The 25021-nt window shown below is 33.7% G+C and overlaps 1 protein-coding gene across 3 annotated transcripts; it reads right to left on the minus strand.

Moving 5' to 3' along the window:
• Window positions 1-12475: 12475 nt before the first annotated feature.
• LOC104102635 (DNA-directed RNA polymerase 3B, chloroplastic) lies at window positions 12476-21898 on the minus strand. 3 transcript variants are annotated; one of them, XM_009610399.4, is made up of 21 exons: window positions 21556-21898; window positions 20341-20757; window positions 19518-19721; window positions 19284-19417; window positions 19085-19154; window positions 18462-18520; window positions 18188-18305; window positions 17837-17950; window positions 17296-17427; window positions 16793-17209; window positions 16339-16389; window positions 16097-16167; window positions 15672-15756; window positions 15384-15536; window positions 14887-14961; window positions 14593-14682; window positions 14129-14176; window positions 13922-14036; window positions 13375-13478; window positions 13109-13254; window positions 12476-12954 (listed from the first exon to the last, which is right to left on the minus strand). In XM_009610399.4, the coding sequence occupies exons 1-20, from the start codon at window positions 21745-21747 to the stop codon at window positions 13144-13146; spliced, it is 2760 nt and encodes a 919-aa protein (XP_009608694.1). In that variant the 5' UTR covers window positions 21748-21898; the 3' UTR covers window positions 12476-12954; window positions 13109-13143. The 3 variants fall into 3 exon arrangements, with proteins under 3 accessions (XP_009608694.1, XP_070044175.1, XP_009608695.1); XM_070188074.1 differs by having other exon boundaries at window positions 12476-13254; XM_009610400.4 differs by lacking the exon at window positions 21556-21898 and adding an exon at window positions 19982-20058 and having other exon boundaries at window positions 12476-13254; window positions 20341-20478.
• Window positions 21899-25021: the final 3123 nt, after the last annotated feature.

The raw sequence follows: 25021 nt of genomic DNA on the forward strand, positions 1-25021 counted from the left end.
CTTCGTTTTCCTATTCATAGGTTTGTATCAACTAAGTCTCTATCTACTTTCCACGAGTCTTTTTTGCAATTTCATCCATCCTTTTTAACATGATACCTTTGCAAAGGCCATATCTCAACCCTGCTGGCAGCTCTATGTTTTTCTGTTAGGTTAGCGCTTGCAAGTTTAATTTCTCTTACTAGTATAGAGAAAAGAAGTCTACCTTTCTCTATACTAGAGCATACAGAGAATCATATCTAAAAAGGAAAAAATAAGGTAACGATGCGACCATACCAAATCGGTCATTCCATAAAGTGACACTTTTTATCGTTACTCAACGACGAACTTAACGATATGATACAATATAATTTAAGTAACAATCAAAACAAACATTGTATTTAAAGTAACAATACAGTACAATACAACATGTAACAACCATCCAAACAAGCTGTAAGTGGGAAAAAGGGTGATTTCATTCTTGAAGTTTTGAGGCTTTTTTGTTTTGAATTTGTTTGAGATTTTATCACATGTAGGCTATACAGAGGTTTGATTTATAGGAAATTTAGTGGAAATGATGATAGAATATGAAAAAAGAAAAGGGAGTATTCGTGAGATGCGATAAATTGAAATCTAAGATTGCTGCATATAAATAGTAGGAAAAATTGTGATTTATAAATCGCATCGATTGAATGCAACTTATAAAAATGTTCGATTTTTTTTTATTTGAATCATAATTGACAAACAGAATTCTTATTACACATATAATTGATTTGGAGTAGATAACTGTCATGTATAGTTTTGTTTGGACCCATGAAGTAGAGTTATTATAAAAATGATAGGATAAAACGTAAAATATAATTATTAGATAATAAATAAGGACAAAATAGAAGAAAAATAAGGTAATTATGGGACCACACCAAAAGGGTCATTTAACGATTCGGTCGGTCGTTTTGAGTATTACAACCCCGTTCCCTCATTTACTGCTCAATTTATGCTTTACAGTTGTTATGTGACTTGTCGGGGATGATTAGTTCGGGTCCGCCGAAGTATTTTGGAATGACTTGGAACAGTTAGTTTAAGGTTTAGAACTTAAGTTGAAAATGTTGACCGGATGTTGACTTATGTGTAACGACCCCGGAGAATTTTTGCTAAGAAAATTAAGGTTTTGAGATGTCGAGGTAGATCAATTAGTACAAAGGTTGTAGAAATTTCTCGCGGCAAGATTGCGAGCCGCGGCTCGGACCTTTTGGATTGAACAATGTGCCGGGGAGTAAAGAAAAAGTTTTGTCGGAAAATGTCATTTCTGCGGACCGCATAATGGCCGCAGAGTGAGGCAGGTGAGGCGAGTTTGGAAATCAGGTTTGCGGCGCATTATGCAATCACAAACCAGTTCTACGGTACATTATGCGACCGCAGAATAGGTCTGCGGACCGCATAATGACCGCAGACTGAAATAGTGTTGCCTAGTTCGGAGGGCCTTTTTGCGACCCATATGCGCAGATCTGCGTCGAGCTTCAATTTTTCTAATTTTTGACCCGACTCTATTTCGATATATTGAGGCAAATGGGCTCTTTTGGAGCAAAAATCTGATATTTTTTAGAAAGAGGTGAGAGTATCTTAGAGAGAGAAAGAGAAGACCTAGTCAATTATCCATCAATTCTTGTTCAAGATTGGAACATTTCACAAGGATCTTGCTAGGGCTTCAAAGAGGTAAGAATTTCTTCCCCAAATTCTTCAATTTCGAGCTTGGGTAAAGATGGGTGATTAAGAGTATGATTCTTGGGTGTAAGAGTATTATTTATACATACACGTACCAATATGGTTTGTAGAAAGATTGTTGAGTTCAAATGGGTAAAGATTGGGTTGAAAATGGTAGAAATCTTCAAAGATTTTAATTGAAGATTTGAGGGTTGAGTTGATGTCGGAATCTGGTGAAATTTATATGGTTGGACTCGTGGTTGAATAAGCGTTCATATTTTGTAATTTTTGTCGGGTTTCGAGACGCGGGCCCCACATGCGATTTTTTAGTGCAATTTCGAATTTTGTTGAAAAAATAGTATTTTCATATGGAATTAATTCCTATAATTTGAATTGATTGAATCGAATTAATTGTGACTAGATTCGAGGCGTTCAGAGTCCGATTCGCGAGGCAAAAGCTTATTGGAATAAAAGAATTGCTCGAGTTGAGGTAAGTAATATTTCTAAACTTGGTTCTCAGGGTATAAATTCCTGAATTTCGTGTTGTATGAATTGTTTGGAGATGACGCACATATTGGGTGACAGGCGTGTGGGCGTGCGTCATGAAAATTGTGACTTAAATTGATTCCGTGGAGTTGCATAATTAAATAAATATCATTATCCGCATATCCTCCACGTGTTAGAGAAATTGAACTGAGACTCATGTTAAAGATCATGATTTGGCTACGCGCCGATATATTTTGGAACCCACATAGGTAGTATTGCTATTGAATTATTTATTTAAATTTATTATTTTGTACTCGGTCACATCTATCACTTGCATATCATATCTCAGTCTTTGTTATCATTCATTGATACTTCCTATCATCATGTCAGGTTGATTTTTCATGTCATTGAGATCCCGAGAGACTGGAGATTCTGAGTGATAGTTATGTTTATTTATTTATACTTGGATCTGGCTATCATAGCGCTTGGGCTGAAGGAGCCCCTCCGGAGTCTGCACCCCCACAGTGAGCATAGTTTATATATATATATATATATATATATATGGGATAGATCTTTCTTGGGCATGGATCTTGCCACATATATATATATATTGAGGGATGGATCTTCCCTGGGCATGGATCTTGTCCGAATCATTGATATTCGGGGATGGATCTTCTCCTGGGCTGAATTGGCCTTATATAGTATTGAATGACTGATTGTCAGTTGATAGATATACATATATATATTTGGGATGGATCTTCCCTGTGCTGGATTGGCCATATACAGTACTGAGTGATTGAGTATTTTAGATTGTGAGTACAAAGAGTTTTCACTAAGGTGCATCACATACAGTATATACATTGGCATGTATATATAGAGATGTCATATTCCTCGTATTGTTCATAATTGATTTGTTTTGTTGTACTGAAAGTAACTGTTGAACTTGAAAGCATGCCTATATTTCTGTATTGTTATTATTTATACTGGACTGTATCTGCGGAGTTCGTCACTACTTTCAGCCCAGAGGTTAGTTTTGTTACTTATTGAGTTGGTTATACTCATACTACACTCTGCACCTAGTGTGCAGATCCAGGCACTTCACGGCGACTGTTAGACCTCAATGTGTTACTAGTTGGAGACTATCAAGGTAGTTGATTGGCGTCCGATGACCTTGTCTCTCTTTCCTTCAGTTATTGTATTGTTCTATACTTTCAGACAGTGTTTAATTAGTCAGACTTTATATTCATATTAGATGCTCATGTACTCAGTGACACCGGGTTTTGGGAATGCTTATATTTGTACTTGTGAGATTTCTTCCGCTGAATTTAATTATTGTATTTTTCAAATTTAAAAGATATGTGGGTTATTGAGATTGTCGGCTTGCCTAGTATTGAGATAGGCGCCATCATGACTGGTGAGATTTTGGGTCGTGACAGGTCGTTACATAAAATGGAACATTTCATCTTACGTAACGATAAATTCAACAATATGATATAATAAATTTAAGTAACAATTAAAATAAATATTTTATTTAAAATAACGATATGATACAATACAATATGTTGTAACCATCCAAACAAGCAATTAGAAGGAAAACAATTCTTAGTCACATTTTTTTTTAATTTGCTCTTGATAACATTTAATTTTTATAAAATGAGAATTTGTTTTGTAATTAACAAATATGTAAACAGAAGCTTATTTGACGGGTGTTCTTTCAAATTCTTTTGCCAGATTTATCCCCTATTTATAATTAAATCAATATTATTAATCATAACAAGTATTTTGATTACGATATGAAAAGATTTCGTATTATCTTACTCCATAGTATGTTCGTGTGCTTTTTATTCCTTCCCCTAGTTCCTAACTATTTATTTCATCTATTTGTTGATTTCCTGTTAATTCAAATAAAGAAGAATTTAATAAATGAAAATTTAATTCTAAAGTTATAACAATAAAAGGATTGACGTGGAAGGGTTCAAATAAGGAAAGGACACAAGTTGAAATCTCAACAAATTTTAAGGTCCTAAATTTTAGAAGTTTCTACATACTTCAAATAAAGAAAGATTTAATACTTAAATTTTTTAATTATTTTTAACTCCTAAATTTTAGGAAAAATTATCAAATTATAATTTTTCCTAATATGAAATCTATTTTTAAAGGTAAAAAAGACGGACGGTGTTTTGGTAAGGGATTTCGTGCTTTTAATATACTAGTATTAGAGTACGCGCGTTGCGCGTGTATCCCATGTTTTGAAATTCATTCTAAAAAGACAAAAATATGGTCGACTAATTTTCAAAAGATATCTTTTTTTCTCATGATAAAAATGCAGATTGTTTGGTTGTTTAAAAAATACTACATAAGAATTGTTTCCAACATATTTGAAAAGAATAAATTATTGTTGCAAAAGTAAATTATTATGGCAAAAGTAGATTAATTCAATCGCTATAGTATGATTAATCTACAATTCTTTCTTTGTCAAAACACATAATCATACATCTCATATTTTTCATTCGGATGTATCCGGATGTTGTTTTCCATGGAAAGCAAGAGTATATGATTGTAGTAGTATTACTTGCAATTGTTTGATTATGAAAGGACTGCGTTCATACTATCGTGGAAGGACTTAGAATATGAAATTCATGTTAAAATCAAAATTAGAATTTATTTATTTCATCAATTCCCACATATGTAGCGTTTTGTTTTTCTTTGTGTACTTATAATCAGTTCTCATTTAAATAAAGACTTTTTAAAAGTAAATCCAATTTGATTAAAAAAATATTTTAATTGTTTATATTTTCTAAAAAAGATTTTATGATAAAATCTACAAAAACATTTTTGCTTTTTACTTTTTTAATTTGTTATGATTTCTTATTTTGTTGTATTTATTTTTTACTTTCATAAACAAATGTAAATGATTTTCGGCGAATTGTAACCTCAATTTTTCTTTTTACTATTTTGTTTTCACGTATAAAATGGTAAATGCTTTAATGTTACTTAGTGAGATAATTTGTACTCTTAAATTGTATATTTGAAAAAGATTGTGAACTAACCTAAAAATTATTCTAATAAAATAAAAGGCAAGCGGTCTACAAAAGTTAGAAGAAAAAGAAAGAAAAAATACTCTTAAATCGAAAGTTGTCGAAACTATCCTAGTTTGTAATTGAACGTGCTTATCTAATATTCCTAGATTTAAATGGAGTTGAAGGTGTATGAATTCTAGAGTTGAAAATTAAAGTCCTAAATATTAGGACAATAATTAAATAATTATTTTAAATATTAGGGAAAAAAATTAAATGACTATTCCTAAATATTAGAAAAATTTTATTAAATGACTATTTTATCCGGTGTAAACTCTATGTTCAAAGGTTAAAAAAGGTGAATAACATTTAGCTAAGGGTCTTCGTGCTTTTAATATAGTATAGATTATATAGATTACTAGTCTTTGGGTTCGCGTGATGTGCGTGTACCTGTCACGACCCGAAATTTCCACCTTCGGACCGTGATGGCGCATAACATTTCACTTGCTAGGCAAGCCAACGTTAGAATAATATTAATTAATTTTTAAATAATTTTTTAAAATTATTAATAATCCAAGAACAAATGCGAAAGTAAGTTTGAAATATAGTGAATAATCCATAAAAATAACGGTGTCTAAATACCATCCTAGAATTGGTGTTACAAGTGCACGAGTTTCTAGAATAAATACATATAAGGTCTGAATAAAATAAAGTTATCTGGAAATAAACACACAGCTAAAGTAAAATAGACGGGGACTCCAAAACTGCGGACGCCATACAGTTATACCTCAAGTCTCCTCTGGTAGCTGAAATCCGAGCAAGTCTACGGTACGCCGCTGGGACCAACTTCAAAATCTGCACAAAAAGTGCAGAGTGTAGTATCAGTACAACCGACCCCATGTACTGGTAACTGTTGAGCCCAACCTCAACGAAGTAGTGACGAGGCTAAGACGGGTCACTTACATTACCTGTACGCAATATTAGTAATAATAACAATAATAGAAATAAATCAGGTAACTCATTTATAATAATTGAAACCAACACAACCGTCATAATCAATTATCACTTCCATCAATTCTGTTGCAGCGTGCAACCCGCTCTCACAATATATTCGCATTCAATTCTGTTGCAGCATGCAAACCGCTCTCACAATATATTTATTTTTAATCAAGTCTGTTGCGGCGTACAACCCGATCCCCTAATATATATATATATATATATATATATATGTATATCGACTTTTAAATAAGTCTGTTGCGGCATGCAACTCAATCCTCCAATATAGACTTTTAATAAGTTTATTGCGGCGTGCAACTCGATCCTCCAATATAGACTTTTAATAAGCCTGTTGCGGCGTGCAACCCGATCCTCCAATATATTCATTATAATCAATCATGTTGCGGCGTACAACCCGCTCCTCCAATATATTTATTTACTAATTCTTATAGAAGAAATTTTTCCAATAAATATAACAATTAATATAAAATTATAAGACAACAACAAACATACAATAATTATGGTTTAATTATGAAGCAAACAATGACAAATAGCAAATTATTATAGAAATCAAGGAGCAAATAGACAATTAAATATTTAGTATGCTAAATGTCAAATAACAATTAAGGCACATAATTCAAATAGCATGTAACAATTAATGCAGGAAATCAAGAATTAATATTTGACAAAGAATAAGAGAGAAATAATATTATAATAATTAATTTATGATTAAAAAAATAATTTATGATTTTTCAAGTAAGTAGGCAAAAATTAAATTTGACGACGTATAAACACTTGTCACATCGCCTATACCTCGTTCACATGCAATTGACATAATAAATAATTTAAGGGTTCTATTCCCTCAAGTCAAGGTTAACCACGACACTTACCTCGATTTGCAAATTTCAATCAATTATTCAACCACAGCTTTTTCTTTTAAATTTGCCTCCGAAAGTTTCAAATCTATTCACAAACAATTCAATATATTCAATACTAATCATAGGAATTAATTCCATATGAATTTACACGTTTTCCGGATAAAAATTCGAAATTCATTAAAATATTCGACAGTGGGACCCACATCTCAAATCCCGAAAAAACTCACGAAATCCGAACACCCATTCCGATACAAGTTCAACCATACAAAATTTTTCCAATTCCGATATCAAATGGACCTTCAAATCTTAAATTTTTTTTTTTAAAAGATTTTATAAAAATCTGATTTTTCTTCCATAAATTCACGGATTCATGATACAAATGAGTATGAAATCATGAAATATAATCAATATAGGATAAGAAACACTTACCCCAATGTTTTTCCGTAAAAACCGCCCAAAAATCGCCTTACCCGAGCTCAAAAATGGAAAAGAATTGAAAATGGGTCGAAACCCCATTTCCAGAACTTAAGTTTTGTTTCTAGGATTTTTACCTTTTGCGAATGCGGTCAGTGCCTCGCGTTCGCGAAGCACATTTTTGTGCTGCCAAAACTTTGCTCTTCGCGAACGCGAAGGCAATGTCGCGAACGCGGAGGCAATGTCGCGAACGCGAAGCCTTGCCAAATTTAGCCTTCGCGAACGCGATACACCCTACGCGAACGCGAAGCTTTAACGCTTGGTGCCCGGCCAGGCCTCGCCTTCTACGCGAACGCGAACGCTTCCACGTTTTCGTGATGAATACTGCCCTCTTCCCTTCACGAACGCGTCCCCCTCTTTGCGAACGCGAAAAGTAAATTCCACCTGCCTCCAGTTTCTTCTTCGCGAACGCGAGCCACCTCTCGCGAACGTGAAGAAGGATACCAGAAGCAGATTTCTGCAGTTTTTTCCAAGTCCAAAAATGGTCCGTTAACCACCCGAAATCAACCCGAGCCCCCGGGGCTCCAAACAAAACATGCACCCAAGTCCTAAAATATCATATGAACTTGCTCGCGCGATTAAATCGCCAAAATTATACCTAGAACTACGAATCGGACACCAAATCAAAGGAAGTTTTCAAGAAAACTTTAAAACATATATTTTTACAATCGGACGTCCGATTCACGTCAAATCAACTCCGATTCTCATCAAATTTGGAAAACAAGTCATAAATATTATATTGGACCTATACCGGACTCCGAAACCAAAATACAGACCCGAGGTCAATAAATCCAACATCAGTAATTTCTTAAAACTCATTAAGATTTCAAGCTTTTAATTTTTCATCAAAATTCCATATCTCGAGCTAGGGACCTCAGAATTCGATTCCGGGCATACGCCCAAGTCCCAAATCACGATACGGACCTACCAGAATTGTCAAACACTGATCCGAGTCTGGTTGCTCAAAATGCTGACTAAAGTCAACTTAGTTGAGTTTTAAAACTCTATTTCACATTTTAATTCATTTTTCACATGAAAACTTTCCGGAAAATTTTACGGACTGTGCGCGCAAGTCGAGGAATGATAAATGGTGTCTTTAGAGATCTTAAAACACAGAATTACTTATTAAATTTAAAGATGACATTTTGGGTCATCACAGTACCCCATCTTGATGAATAATTTTTTTAAATTTTTTTTTATATAAATATTATACTAAAACAATTTTGATTTATAAAATAAAAATTTAAGCTCATGAATTTGATGAATGTTGAACCTATATAGCTAACTTAATAATTAAAGATACTCAGTCATCATTCCATATATTCAACTTAAACATAGTTCTAGTTTTATAATTTCATCACATCGGTAGCTTTGAAGATTTAAGGGCCTTAATTCTCTTTTAGAGCTATTTTCAAGTTGGGCCTTTTTGTTTTTTTGGTCATTTTTCAAGTTCATTCTATAAGACATAAACATTATCAAGTAACTAAAACAAGACAATCCTTTTTTCTCTCTCTGAGTACAAAATACAAATTATTTTATTTCTTTAATCAATAAAAATTAATAACTATATGAATTGTGTTCGACATAATAGGAAAGAATAAGTTACTACCAACAACAACAACAACAACAACTCAGTATAATCCTACTAGTGGGGTCTGAGAAGAATAGTGTGTACGCAGACCTTACCCCTACCCTGTGGTAGAGAGACTGTTTCTGATAGATCCTCGGCTCCCTCCCTCCAAGAGAACTCTCCACCTTGCTCTTGGGGTGACTCGAACTCACAACCTCTTGGTTGGAAGTGGAGGGTGCTAAAGTAAATCCAATAGCTATATTTTGAACCATAATTTGTAGGTGATTTTAAAATTCTAAATATTATAAAATAATCAAATGATAACTTTCTTTAATATAGAATCTATTTTTAGAGGTGAAAAAGTCTATCACTATTTCGGATTGTACTTATGTAATAATAATAATAATAATAATAATAATAATAATAATAATAATAATAACAATAATAAATATATCTCGCATATATTTCGTGTGAATTTAAAGGGCAGTATTCAAAGAATTCTCAAATATTTTTTGTTTGAACTTCATAACAATCGCATTTCATAACCTCCTTATTTTAAGCGTTATTAGTGTAATTTAAATGCATAACGAAATTTTCTTCCATAGAAAAAGACATGCTAATAGTAGAGGTGCAGAACAATCAAGATAAAATAACTAAAAATCATACAAGCAAAAGCAATAATACATATAAAAAACCAAATTTAATTTATTTCATCATAAGCTGAATCAAATTAAATAAATTTTCTACCTACGAAAGCTACTTGGAAAATCTGAGAAAACTAAAACAACTACCCTAGCTAGAATAATTATTTATTTTTATCAAATAACCTAAAGATAATAAAGAAACTATGTGATCAATAAGATATTGATCCAACACATTTTCTTCATCTTAATTAATTCTTCTCTCCTTTAGGTGGAGATAGAATTGGTGGATGCATGAATGGCCATGCCTGATGAAAACCATGGATGAGGAAAGTTATTAGGCTAAACTCATATACAACTCATTCAACTTGGCTCTATTTTTTATTTTGGCACTTTATCTCAACCTTATTCCATTTTGGCCTTTCAATTCTATTTTTTATATTTTATTTTAACACAAAAGCTGAAACCAGTGCAAAAAAATATAGCGCATGTGTATACACAAATCTGAGATATAATAAATATCCAATTAAATGAAGCCGAAGCCGAAGCCGAAGCCGAGCGACGACGACGACGGCGCGAGGCTTGCTTTCTTCTTAACTCTTTAAGAGCTACAAGAAGAGCAATTATATATATACCCACCAAAAATCTTTTCCTCTTCCAATATGGGACAATGTCTCATTGTCAAGAAGGGAAAACTTAAAATTTTACTCAAAAATTTTATTTTCACTCCATTTCCCATTCACACTCATTAAGACTATTTCATCTTAAATAACAAAAACCTCAACAAAAGTTTATTGAGCACTCACGACTTTAAAATCCTGGATCCGCCACCGGATGCAGTACAATTCTTCCTCTTTCTCACACCATCCCATTCTTTCTTCTTTTAGATTTGAACTCATTTTCTTACATTTTCGAGTCAATCCCCCAAAAAATGCTTCTGCCATTTCCAGCCATTTTCTATCATCTTTTGAGCCACTTTTGTGCTATTTTTCAGCGATGGATTCGGCTAACTTGGAAGAAGAAAACATATTAGGTTTGAGTTTCTTCAATCCTGAAAAGAGCGGTGAAAGGCGGGCTATTGGTGGTGACGGTGAAACACTTGGGTTTGACACTTTTCCAATCCTTTCCTTTACAGATTTGGGTTTGTTTTGTTTGCATATTTTGAGTGATTTATGTGTGTGAGATAGAGAGAGAAAAAAGAGATTAATTTTTTTGAAGAAGCCAATTACCGGAAAAAATTTGATGGTTATTCCATATTTTCCAACGAAGAAGGGATGAGGTAAGTGAGGAAGTTAACAAAAGAAAAGAACAAGAAAAGAAAAAAGAAAAATAGAGAAAAAGGGTGAGAAGCTTATTTTTCAAACTTTCACGCGCTTGAAAAATGGGAGAAACAATTGTGTTGTCTTGTCATGTCAGTTTTTTATTTCTAAATGACACAATAAATGCTTGATTAAAGTGCTCAAATATAATATATTTAAGATAGAGTGTTTAAGTGAAAAGTGTGGACAACTTTCGATGTATTCTGCCTAACTTTAACGAAGATATGGATATTGATTTATGTCAATCTTAAGTGGAAAAATGACATTATATAGCCGTTGTAAAAATAATAGTCGAAAAAATATGTAAAATATGTATATTTTTTTGTATATATACATACACATTCTGTAGGTTATATACAAAAATTATACAAATTTTATACACTTTTTCGACTACCTAATATAAATAGTTTCTGCCGCGGGTTAAAGGTGATAATACCCGTCTTAAGTACGAAAGTTTACGTACAAAGAGAATTCTTAAAATGCATGCAATTTGTAGTAGATAAACAGTGAACAATTTCCCTACATCTATTCATGTGAAAAAGGTCAATTTGTTTTATTTTATTTGCTTTTAATAACATTTAATTTTTATAAAATGAGAATTTGTTTTGTAATCAAATTCTACTATTTCTACTAGTCTATTTATATGATGAGCTTATTTGACGGGTTTTCTTTTAAATTCTTTTTCCATATTTATTCCCTATTTCTAGTTAAATCAATATTATTAATCACAACAAGTATTTTGATTACGATATGAAAAGATTTTTTTTATTCAAAAGCTTCAAAATTTTCTTATAACCGAACATTATCTGAGTTATTAGGAAAAACTCTTGTATATATAGCTATTGATTATTGGTTTTAGATTAATAAAAGAGTATCAATATATATATATGGCAAACTTCTTCTCTTAAAACTTTTTAAAAAATTTTTATTTTTATTTTTGTGGTTGACAAAATTTATTTTAGCGGGATTGGAGTTAGATAGATATAGGTTATTTTGAATTTTTTACATCTTTATTTATCTTTTACATGGGAGTTTCTTACATCTTTATTAGTTAACTATATGACAAACAACATGCTAAAAATCCGACACCATTGATTTGATTTGGCAATTAAAAAATCTGAGTCAACCCGACCTATGTACATCCCTGCAAACAGCAAATACTCAAGATGGTCAGAATTAAGGCAAAGTCCCAAGAAATCTTTAATTTTACATGTAAAAGATTTGAAAATAAATAAAACACGAGATCTTTGCATGATCAATTTTTCTGAAAATAAAAAACGAGATCTTTGCCGGGTCATTTTTTTCTATTTAAATTGTATAATGTTGTGTTGAACTATTCCAAATAAGGTCAAGGGTTGTCAAACTATTGAGCAATAGAAAATATCATAAAATAGCATATAGCAGTTTAACTCCTAAGTTCCAGAAAATCAGTAGAGGAAACATGTTAGTAATAGATATATCAATCTTAATTAGTCCTGCAATTCAATTTGAAACAACAAAAGTGTGTTTTTCCTGTATTAGATACAACAGTTCCCTAATTTCTATGCCTATACATATCAAGAGCACCATTAAATAGGTTCACCCTAAACTACAAAAGTTACAATTCCCTCCAAGATATATGTACAACAACTACGCTTCAATTCGAAACAAGTTGGAGTCGGCTATATCATATTCCCCCGAGATATCTGTACAGCATCTAAAAGAAACTGAACCAATGTACATAGCTGTGATTTTTCAGCTATAAAGCAGAGATGGATGCCACACCTTCTTCTACTTTCCGAGTATTGCATGTAGCGATAGTCAGGATTTTCATTGTTTGAAGTTGAACTTGCGTACTCTCCGATGCAGTATGCAACAATGTTACTGCAAATGTCCGAGGCTTTTGACTTTATCGTCCTATAGAACTTATGTAGTAAACCGTGACGAACATGGACTACTTGAGAAGCGCCAGTGCAAGAACGAAATAAAGTTCTCATGTTTCATTGGAATACAAGTCCGAGCAATCATTTTCGCATATAAGCTTCATGTTTGTTCAGATAACAAAACATACCATTTCGTCCAAAGGGTTTCAGCGTCATCAGTTCCTCAGTTAAAGAAGTAGGGCGACTCGAGAACTTCCCTTAAATTGAAATCACCTCTTTTTGGTAGAGGAGGAAATGTTAATGCTGGATATGACTTCTGGAAGTTTTCGAGCAACTGCAAACAAGATATCATGTATAACAGAAGAGCAGTTTGAGAAATAGAAGCGGAAGTAATATCGGGGAGCTCTTGAAAAACAGTTCAGCTAGAAAGGAAACTTCAGTTTAAAATACTTACATCTTCAAGAATAGGCAAACTGTACAGCTCCACAAACTTTTCGCGGAGTATCCTGTTCATCTGGTCGACATCACATGCATGAGTCCAGAAGGAATCATGTACCCCTACAAGATTGGGAATTTGATAAATATCCTCAATTTAAAAGAAAAAATTGTATCAAACAAGACCAATACTTGAAAAAATAGCAAGTAAATGAACTCTAACCCAAGTTTTAAAAATAGTTCAGAAACTTGAGCGATAGCTCTAATGAAGCCAGAAAAAAGCAACCAACGTTAAAACTTACACATTTCTCTCGGGCAAAGCAAACTCAACATCAAGATATTTCTGAAACAAAAGTCCCACCCTACTGAAGTTTACTGAAAACAAAATCTTTCTTCACTTGAAGGACTCAAATTTAGGAAACCGTTTCACTAAATTGTTTCACAATTGAGTTTTGGAAGCACAATTTCAACTTCTGTATGTTGTATGTAGGAATGCATAATTTTCATATAAGTGGTCAAAAGCTCAACTATATATTAGTTATTATTAGAAAGAAAGGGCAGCAAACCTGCAAATTGTAGTCCAGCATCCCTACAAGCAACAGCAGTCATCATCATATGCGAACCATCAAGTGAGTGCACGAAATTTGGAGGAAAAGCAGTTCTCTGTTTCCTGACCTCAACCTAGGGTTCAACGTAGCAATAAAATAGGCATCACACTTAAATATGGAATCTTAACAAAGAAAGAAAACACATTCATAAGAAGTATTACTTACTGCATCACCCTCGCGCTGCAAAGCCAAAATTTGAAGAGAAGTTCTTATCTGCACATGTACGGAGTAAAGTATTAGCACGAATAAAGACGTTGCATGAGTGACGTGAAATTCATGGCCTATTTTTCTGAAGAGGACAGAAGGAGAAACTTGCAAATACTTCGCCTGTCGAACAGAAAAAGTTTTGTATCTTCATTCAAGGCATATCATGCAGTTGAAAAAGGATCATTATGTAAGCCAATTTCTTATGTCACGCGAATTATTCAGTCATGCCTCCTCTCTGATTTACACAAAATCTTATGAAGCAAACTCCTACTATTTTAACCGTTAAAATGGGCGACTTTATTAGTGGTGATAACATGTTAATCAATTTGCAAAACAATATAAGAACCCCCTCGAATTAAAAAAAATAAAAATAAAAAACTTGTCAAGGGACAGACTTGGAACTTGATTAAAAACACACTTACAACATGCCGCTGAGTTTTAAAGTAAGGCTGCACAACAGGGAGCCCCAGTGGTGTCGTCCATCGCACTGGCTGATTTTCTAAAGCAATCACCTGTTAAATGTCACTAGTTAAACTTTTGAAGTTAAACCAAACAAGGTTTGACATTACCCTATTAGTAGTTAGTAGTATTATCCAATAATAATATTAAATAGCTAAATAAACTGAAAACAAAGAGAGCTAGATAGTCAAGAAAATTCTTCTAAAAAGGAATTAGGGGAGGGGGGAGGGTGCATGGTAGGTGCAAGTGGTATGGACCTTAGCACAGTCACCAAGCCAAGTCATTGTGCCACGTGCCGCTTGAAATAACTCCCCCAAAGCAGCTAATGTCACCTGAGGAGAAGCACGTGGACAAATATATAGTCAAAACATAAAGCTGAATCAGTTAGTCTTCTTTACACTACCAATGGTTTGGTTAGTCCTGTAACAGCCTTGGCAAAAGCTTTTAGGAAAATTTTCTTCCTTTTTTTTTCTTTCGATAAAGTAAGGTCTTACGGCAAATTTTTCATGGTCAATGGTATGGGTGAAAAAGATTAAAACACCATGATATCCCGTTAATGAAGGCAAGACACTTAGGAAAAGGTCTATCTCGTCTTACGGATTCAGTCATGTGAAAATTAGCGATGTCCATACGAGGTATGTGTTGATTAAATCAGTAGCAACAATTTATTAGAGAAGCAAAACAAGTAGATTCAGTGACGTAAATTAAGAAACCAGCGAGTAGCTTCCTATAGTATTAGATAATCCGTGCTTACTTTAGCAGCATAGCAAGATGCAGTAAATAGCAGCCTATCATCATCGATAAGACCCTTCTCCTCCAATCTTCTTTTGATTTGCTCACGTGCTCCGACATAGGTAACACCATACACTGAGGTCATCACTGTCTGCTTCACCAATTTCCTGTCAACCTGAAAGTCTCGACAGCACCAAATATATTTAATTGGTATAATTTAAAAAACTAGAAGCAACAAGCCAAGAAACCTGAAGTTAAAAGAGAGATGATAATGATAATAAGATAGAAAGACAGATAACCAAATGAAAACCTGGTCAATTAGGAGTTTGGCTAGTAAAGCATTAGGATCAATTGCAGGGTCCTTGATACTATCTCCTCTGATAATATGATCAACCCTGTAATCAATAGTTGTTTTCAACAATCATTAGAGGAAAGAAAATACGAAAAAAATCACGAATATATAGGTGGTTTAATATGATCACGATTACTTTGTTTGTTATATTCATTTTTCTTTCTGGGGTAGATAACTGTAACACAGTTGATACAGGTTATGACAATAAAAATATAAATAATGAATGCTAAAAAGTTGTAGCCTTCCGAAAAATCATATGCTCCACATGCAGTCAATAGATCCATCGGTCAAAATATCAAAACAAAAACTTAACTTAAATTCCACAAAAGGGAGCTTAGTTTTGAGCTATAACTTAAGAATGGATTTTAATCAGTCTAATATACCTCAGAGCAATTTCAGTATAAACATCAGCTGGTTTCTCTCCAGCAACTAAGTTGACAGCTGCGGCCTCCATCTGTTAAAAATCGCACAACCTCAGAACATGGCATAAAGAGTAACTCTAGCATATAAGAATACTTGCAAAGAAGATAAACATCATTGAACAAGCTAAAGTTCACTAATCAGAAGAAAAAGGAGTCAACATAGGTTAGAAAATCACAAAGACGAAATAGAAAAGCACACATACGCTATCTCTCCCCAGAGCAGCATAGTGCTGTAGGCCATTGCATGAACCATCCTACAGCAGAATGAAGAGAAAGTTGTTAACATGAACAAAATAGAGATGTTAAATAAGTTTAAAGCAAGCAAAAGTCACACCAGAAACAAAAAACAAAAGAAGAATGTCAATTTTCTGCTGAGTCAAAGTAATCATTGCGCACAGCATACTCTTTCCCCATATACTGTTTCAAAAGTCAATGAGAACAAAACAAAGCTTGAAACTTTGAGTCAATGTTGGAAACTAAAAGAGAAGGTAAATGTTCTTCTATCAGATCATTTTCAAGATAGAAATGTTTCAACTTTATTTTACTTATCTTTATTTTGTTCACAGATTAACTTTTTTACATTCTTTAACCACCAAACCAGTCAGATAAAATGTAGTTGAACAGAAGACAAAAAATGTAAAGATGTAAGTATTCTACCTGATGAATAGGCAGATGGGAGATGACAGTATGTGGTGACGAGCTTTTTAAAGCTTCTGATAGGTTGATGCAAGCTGCTAAGCACTGAAAAGGATCCTCAGCATTTAACCACCATCGATTTCCATTTAGAGGATTGTTTGCTGAATCTAATATGTCATGAATGTGGTTTTCTACAAATGCAAGGCGTGCATCGTAGCAGAGCTTCTCTACCCCCCCTGCATAAAGACTTGCTAAATGTATTTTCAACCAACGCAATCCTGACTTTCCTAGTGGTCGTCCTTCCGCAAATTCAAGGATTCCTCGACAGAGATCAGAGCTCAAGTGATTCAAATGAGGATGCATAGGGTATGCACGTCCTCGAAAATCAAGATTGTGAGGATAATAAAATCCTTCCTCATCTTTCAATTTCCGAGCAACCTAGTCCAAAGAAAGCCTGCTCAAAATTTACTCCTAAATAAACAAGCAAAAACAAAGTAAGAAGATTTCCAAAAAAGTAGACTAACTGAAAGCTTGAGCTCTGTGTCACATCTTTGGGAATGCAACTCTTGGTTGATTTTCTTGGATTTTCTCACTTTCCATTTCCACTTTTTCACTTCCATTATATCATCGGAGTTGCTCAACTCCGGTATGGGAACCTACAAATAAACAATTTCTTGCAATGAAACACTACCTACAAAGGACACCTGGTATTTGAAATGGCATTACCACCTGAATTTCTTTACAGAAACCATCATATCAACAGCTAAGAGAACTGAATATATTAAGCAGAATAGATAACACGCTAAGCATATGAAACTTATGAAGTGAAGAATAACTTTTTTGGATACTTATACGGGACAGAAATTTCCAGATAAACTTTTAGACTCAGCCACATAAGATTAAATGGAATTTTAGCATATTGGTATTGACAAATATTGTAATTCGTGCTGTATCTCCTCATAAGACGGTAAAACAAAATTCAGATACTTATAACTAGAACCTAAAAAACAAACAAAAACAGTTTTTCTCATTTTTTGATAAAGTAGCATCAGAAGTGTTTCTTACATCTTTGCGATCCACTAGGCCAGCAATATTTCCTCCTCCAGCCCAAATACTCTCAACCACATTTAGTATCCTTTTATTCACTCTCCATTTAGTGCTTCCTAAGGTATCCAAGGCCTGCATATGAGTGCGGAAAAAATTAATACACAGGTCAAAAAGCGCTGTCTATTAGAGCACAATCTGAAGCAGGTTAATTATCAGCAGCCCCAAGATGGATTTAGTGAATCACTGTTGGAACTACGATGAACAAATTTTACAATTAAATAAGAGAATGAAAAGAGTCAATTCAGTTGAGCACAACTCGCAGCATTACTTTGCACAACTCGGTTGGAGCACTAAGAATCAAACTGTCACCTCATAAACTTGCTGCATTTGTTTCGTGGGAACACCTCTTACAGCATCTTGTTGCCTCCTAGATCCATGAGTGCGCATCAAATAGGAGGGCAAGAATAAGTATCCGCCTTTGTCATACCTGAGATAAATATTGCCAGATAGTTAAGTCCCGATAACATTTCTCTTGAATGCGACCTGATCATGTTCTAAGACAGATAAAACCTCTTAACTACAACTAAAACCTAAACAAAGGATCACGGAGACATTATCGCTAAAAGCTGAAAAAGAATTATACCCTCTCCATTTTTTGGGTGGCACCAACATAGGCACATAAGGAATCATCATCTGTTTCACCTGCAATAAGTAAATATTAGAAACCTGAAGCACAATGTCACATCATTAAAGGCATAATAGTCATTAAACTGCCAAGTAATCTCTGATTTTTCTTTATTCGGCAGACCTAAATAAGAAATTCTTTGTTCTTTCTCCCTGGCAGCTGCACAGTAAACTTGTATTTTTCGCTTTTGTAAATTTTTTAAGCTCCTAGGAAATGGATGTAAAGGTGGCGGTATACAGCAAATAAAATAAATCCAACAAGCCTGATGTGACACCAGCATTCATTTTCATGCAACAAGGGCAATATCGTAGTTTCAAGTCAAATTCATCTTTCCACACAAGTTATGTTATTTTTTAGTTCAAACCCCTTTGACTGGCAAAGAGAACATATGCTATCACTTTAACAAGTAAAAGAAACAGAATCCAGCAAGACCTTCTAGCTTATATACAACCAAAAGGGCTGCAGTACGACTCCTATTTTGAAGGGTGGCTAAAGTTATACTATAAAATAAACTAACCGAATACTTATAGAGTCAGTGAAGTATGGATATGATAAAAACAAAAGAAGTGTGAAAAACTTACTGTTCTGTCAACTCCCGCAACAACCAATGGATCACATTCAATGACACCATACTTCTTGACAATGTTCTTCCTACAAGAACAACAAACAATTTTGTGAAAGGAAAAATAAGACATGAGTCTTCTATCTGGAAGCCAACACCTAGGAGCATGCATTTTTTAAATAAATAAAGAAACTATTAGAAAAGGAAGACGTTCTGACCCCGGATCTCTTGTAGCAATTTTGAATACGTGCCTGAACGCAGGCCTAATATCAGGAGGAGTATCAGCAGACTGATCCACTGGACGTTGCACATAAGCTGTTTCTGTTAATAATTCTAAAAGCCGGCATCCTAACTGCATGAGATTAAGAGAAGCAGCCACTAAGATAAGATTTTTACCTAAAATGTCAGCCATTAGTAGCTCTCATAGAGAACAAAGTTGCTAAATAACAAACCTTAGCCTGTGTATCCCGACCCCAAGACTCGGGTTCTTCACTTTTCATCAGCTTTCTCACCTCAACTACTCGATTCCTTTTAATCAAGCTTTTGACCCGTTTCCTTAGAATCATTGTCTCCCTACTCATATCTTCTTGACTTTGAGCTCCAGTCATATGTTTCTGGAGTTTCTTTGTTTTCTCCAAGAAATTATGAATCCTAACCTGAGAAATATCATTAATGCAGTCAATTTCAAATCACTGGCATACCATTGTTTTAAAGTGAAAAGGAAATATTGCCCCCCCCACCACCACCACCACCCATAATAGCACTTAGTACTCCAAACAACTAGACAATTCTTGGCTATGTTAATTCCCTAAAGAGGTAAATACTATTTAAAGAGTTTGGCACGATAAGACACGGTTTAATTTGTACAAAACTAGCTAATAAGAAGCAAATCAAGGAGTTAGAGGGAAGCACATACGTTAAAAAGAAATGGTTTTGGCAGGATTCCTAGCATTGAGCAGCGCAACTTGAGCCACTCAACACCTTCATAACCAACTGAAAGGTGAACGGAGGGCCATTAAAGTAACAGGCGATAAATTTTAATCAGAAACGACAGATACTTCCAGCCTTTCTTATTCATATAATTACTGGATGATGATGTATTCGAGTTGTGAAAAGCATCTCTTTAGTTACTTTTACAGCATACTTCCATTACAAAACATTTCGTAAAGCACATCATTTAGATGCATAATATAACATAAAGTCAGATGCACAACATAACACAAAGTCACAAGAGAGCAACAAACAGGACCAACATTTAAAAAATGCAACACTCACTTCATTCTCGACTGCCATGCCAATCTGCACCGCAGCTTGGACGACCTGAACACACCTCTCTTCTTTACCACCCATCATCAACAATCCCATCAACTTATGCATCACAATCACAGCCATTTTATCAGCAGGTAAAGAATCAATATGTGGCGCAAACGCCGCCCTATGTTTCACGGTCGTCTCAGCGTTCTGCTCCTTCTCTATAGCTTGTCTCAATGGCTCAAACCAACCCAATAACAGCTTTTTAACATAAGGCAAATTGGGTGCTAGTTTCTTCTCACACATTTCCCTCTCCAACTCCCTATATTCCTCCACCATTTGCTCCCAAGCCTCAGTTTCCGCCTTTATTTGTCTCCTCCTCAACATAGCATACCTTCTCCTTCTCTCAATTTCCCTAAATTCCCTTCTCACCCCTTGAACCTGATGAAAATCATATACTATATAAGTAAACGAACACAAAAACAAATCAATGATCTATTTAATGCAAATCTTTATTAAATTGAATAAACAACCGTTTAGAATAAATACTACTCCCTCCATCCCATTTTATGTGACAGAGCACGGAGTTTAAGATAGATAGACTTTTGAAGCTTGTGGTCTAAAACAAGACATACATAACTGTGTGGCCATAAATAATCTCATTATACAACAATAACAAACCCAGTGTAATCCCACAGGTGAAGTCTGGGGATGGTAGGGTGTACGCAACCTTACCCCTACCTTGCGAAGGTAGAGATATTGTTTCCTATAGACCCTCGGCTCAAGTAAAGCACAGTCATAAATCATCTCATTATAGGTAAATTATATTTGTGTAGCTATAAATCATCTCATTAAAGGTAAAACGAGAAGTTTAAAGTTAAATAATTTCTAAATGTATCACAATATCATTCTTTTTTTGGACAAACTAAACTCAAAGTGCATCACACAAATTGAGACGAAAGAAATATATCTAAATGCATAGTTAGTACTAGTATCTATCTAAACAGTACCTATCTGGCTCTAACAAACGAACTATTCATAAAAATAGCACGATAGAGACATTTGTGTGGCTATATTTTATCTCAATAAGGATAAAATGAGAATTTTAATATTAAATTGTTTCTAAATATAGAAAGGTTGACATTTTTGGAACGTACTAAACAGGAAATTGTGACACATAAATTGGTACAAAGGGAGCATATCTAAAAGCGTGGTTAATAGAATATATCGGAACAGTACCTGTTTAGCTCTAACAAACAAACTATTCATAAAAAGTGAAGAAACCCAAGGTGGGTCTTGAATAAAAACTCTCTTATTTGATTCTTTATTCAAAAACCCATTTGGGATTTTCTGCAAATTCACCAATTCTTCAAGATTCTCATCAGTGGATACACACACTGTTGTTTGGGACTGAATATTATTAATTGGCATATGAATTACAGGTAATTTAAGAGTTTTGGGAAATGAAGAAGTGGAAAGTGATGAACTTTGGGATAATTTTCCAAATTCTTGATTGTGAATGACATAAAAATTGAATCTTTTTGGGAGTTTTTGAGTTCTCCATTGAGATGTTGGACTTGGAGAGTAAGAAGCTGTGGAAGCCAGCTTTAATGATGGTTTTTTTTGGGGGGGGGGGGGGGTAGGGGGTTTTAAGGAGATGAGAAAGAAGATAAGGTAAAATGGAAGGGAAATGGAAGAAGTTGAACTGAGTGAAGTTTCACAAAAACAAAAACCTCTGCTAAAACCCTGAAGTTCTATGGCTAGTTGGTGCTAGCAGGGATATGATATTTTTGCAACTTCTTGCAATTTGTGTATGCTCTTTTTGTCTTCTTCATATATATATATATATATATATATATATATGGCCAGAAAAAAATTAATATCTCAAATAATTTAATCAAAAAAACAAGAAAATAGAAAAAAGATAAATGAAGGTATAACTTTTTTTTTATAACCGTGGTGTTCGAGCCAGTTTGTGCATGCCTCGACTAATTCCACGGGGATACCTGTCATCTTTCACTAGCAACATGTACTAGGTAACTCTATCCACCAAAGCTTGAATGGATGTAACTAGGGGTGTACATGGACCGGGTTGGTTCAGTTTTTATCAAAATCAAACCAAACCAAACCAACTATATCGGTTTTGAATTGGTTCGATTTTGAATTGTTTTTCGAGTTTTTTGAATTGTGTATACTCTTTTTGTCTTCTTCATATATATATATATATATATATATATATATATATATATATATATATATATATATATGGCCAGAAAAAAAATTAATATCTCAAATAATTTAATCCAAAAAACAAGAAAATAGAAAAAGTTAAATGAAGGTATAACTTTTTTTTATAACAGTAGTGTCCGAACCAGTTTGCGCACGCCTCGACTAATTTTACGGGATAACTGTCATCTTTCACTAGCAATATGTACCAGGTAACTCTATCCACCAATGTTTGAATGGATGTAACTATGGGTGTACATGGACCGGGTTGATTCGATTTTTATCAAATTCAAACCAAACCAACTATATCGGTTTTGAATTGATTCGGTTTTGTCAAGTTTTTCGAGTTTTGTTATTACATGAGTATTATTTCAATCTTACGTTGTTAAATTTTTGATAAGTAACTATATCTTTAGTAAAAATTAAAAAAATTGACAAACATATGATCTATTAACATATTCTTATGGGATAATTTTCTTAGTAACATATGATAGTTATTTTTTAGTTGTTTGTCAATAATTTTTCGTTGATGTATATTATCAAGGTTAACTGAATTTAATAATTAAACATAAAATTAATATGATACCTATATAATGATATGTTCTATTTAATTTTAAATTATCGAAATACCATTTCAAATTCGAAAAAGATATAAGAATTTAATAGATCTTGACATATGAATATGGAAGAACAAAAAGATTGACGCATTTCACTAACACTTGATAAGAAAGTTATCATACAATCCATTATTTAAAGTTAATAAAAACAGAGCGCTTCATATTTAACTAAATATTACATCGCATAAGAGAATCGTAAATATTTTTTTGGTAATAACTGTGAAATTACCATTAACAACCAACTTTCCAATACACCTAGAGAGCACTTAGGAATATAACCACCTTCTAGGAAGGGCGCTATATCTCGCTAAGCCTCGGGCAGTCAAATACTAATTATAAATTCTTATCTCTAGCAACTATTAGCTCTTTTCCTATGTTGTATATCTTCTACTCTAATTCTTATTTCCTTTTGTATCTATGCTATTATACGATTTGAATGTACATCAATATTCCTAAAGATCTTCCAATTTCTTGTTTGCCAGATCTGATAAATCATGGCTCCCCATACTACAACTTGCTTTTAATCCACTGGATACTTTGCTGATTATTCATCTGAGGCAACTTGATCCCCATCCAATTGGACAGTCCTTCTCGAACTGCTCCAGCCCATGTACAATCTACAAATAGGTGCTTATGAGTCTCCAATCTCCCTTGATCACATAGTTTACATGTTTGATCCTCCACTGGGATATGCAATCGGGTCATTCTTTATTTGGTTAGTAACCTGTCTTGGTTAGCTAACCAAACACAAAATCTGTGCTTAGGTTGCATCACTCTGTTCCACACCAAATTTGCCTCCTGTAATCTCACTTGTGGTCCTAGTAGTGCATTGTAGTTCCTGGATAAGAATCGCATATATTTCTAGACATTTTTTAAAGAAAATTATATGAAAAGTAATAAAAGTATATATAAAAACTATATATTTATATGTCGGTTTGGTTCGGATTTTTTTACTCAATACTAAACCAAATCAAACAAAACCTACTCGGTTTTTTTAATCGGTTTGGTTTGACTTTTCGGTTTGCTGCGATTTTTCGATTCGGTTTATACACCCCTAGATAAAAGAAATCACCAAATATTTTTTACCTGTGCTCAACTACTTTTAAGGTATAACTTAAAAGTAGCCGATGATGTAAATAAAAATTTACCCTGAGAATATGTGCAACTTAAACTTTTTTTTTTTCCTTTAGAATGACAGAAGTGGAATAATACTGCCCATTAATGTCTATACAATTTTCTAGTGCCCCAAATTTTATCACAAGCTTGAAGGATTAACTTAAACAGTTGCTCATCCAATAGCTCAAACTAAAACTAGTTTGACGGAGGTATAATATATATATATGATTTATGTATAATATATATATAACTGTGTATAATCAATATATAATCTATGTATACCGATTAAAAATGTAAACAGTAAATTCAATCGGCTATTGTATAAAGATCTCATTCTAATATTATAATGCTACAAATAAAGGGTGGAGCTAATTAAAACAATCACACTGTTGTTTGTATTATTCTTTTATGTTGGTGTAAACATCCGTTTATTCGAAACCTATATGATTTAGACTAATTCGTATTTGTATTGTGTATAACTCATTAAAAGATAAAATTCTTTCTATTAAGAGTTTATCCCTTCTTTTATTTAAAGTGGCCAATATTTAAATACACCTTAGGGTTTTGGGAGTATTTTAACACTATCGTAAACATATTGGACATCAAGAATTGAGAGCAATCATTTAGAGTAGCATTACCTTTTCTCTAGTTCTTGCACCCATAGGTGCTATTTTGGATTTCTATCCTTACATAAATAGCCAGTACATTCACTGTTTACTTTGCGTAGCCAGACACATTCAGTCTAC

The sequence above is a fragment of the Nicotiana tomentosiformis genome, chromosome 11, assembly GCF_000390325.3.
Source record: "Nicotiana tomentosiformis chromosome 11, ASM39032v3, whole genome shotgun sequence".
NCBI lineage: Eukaryota > Viridiplantae > Streptophyta > Magnoliopsida > Solanales > Solanaceae > Nicotiana > Nicotiana tomentosiformis.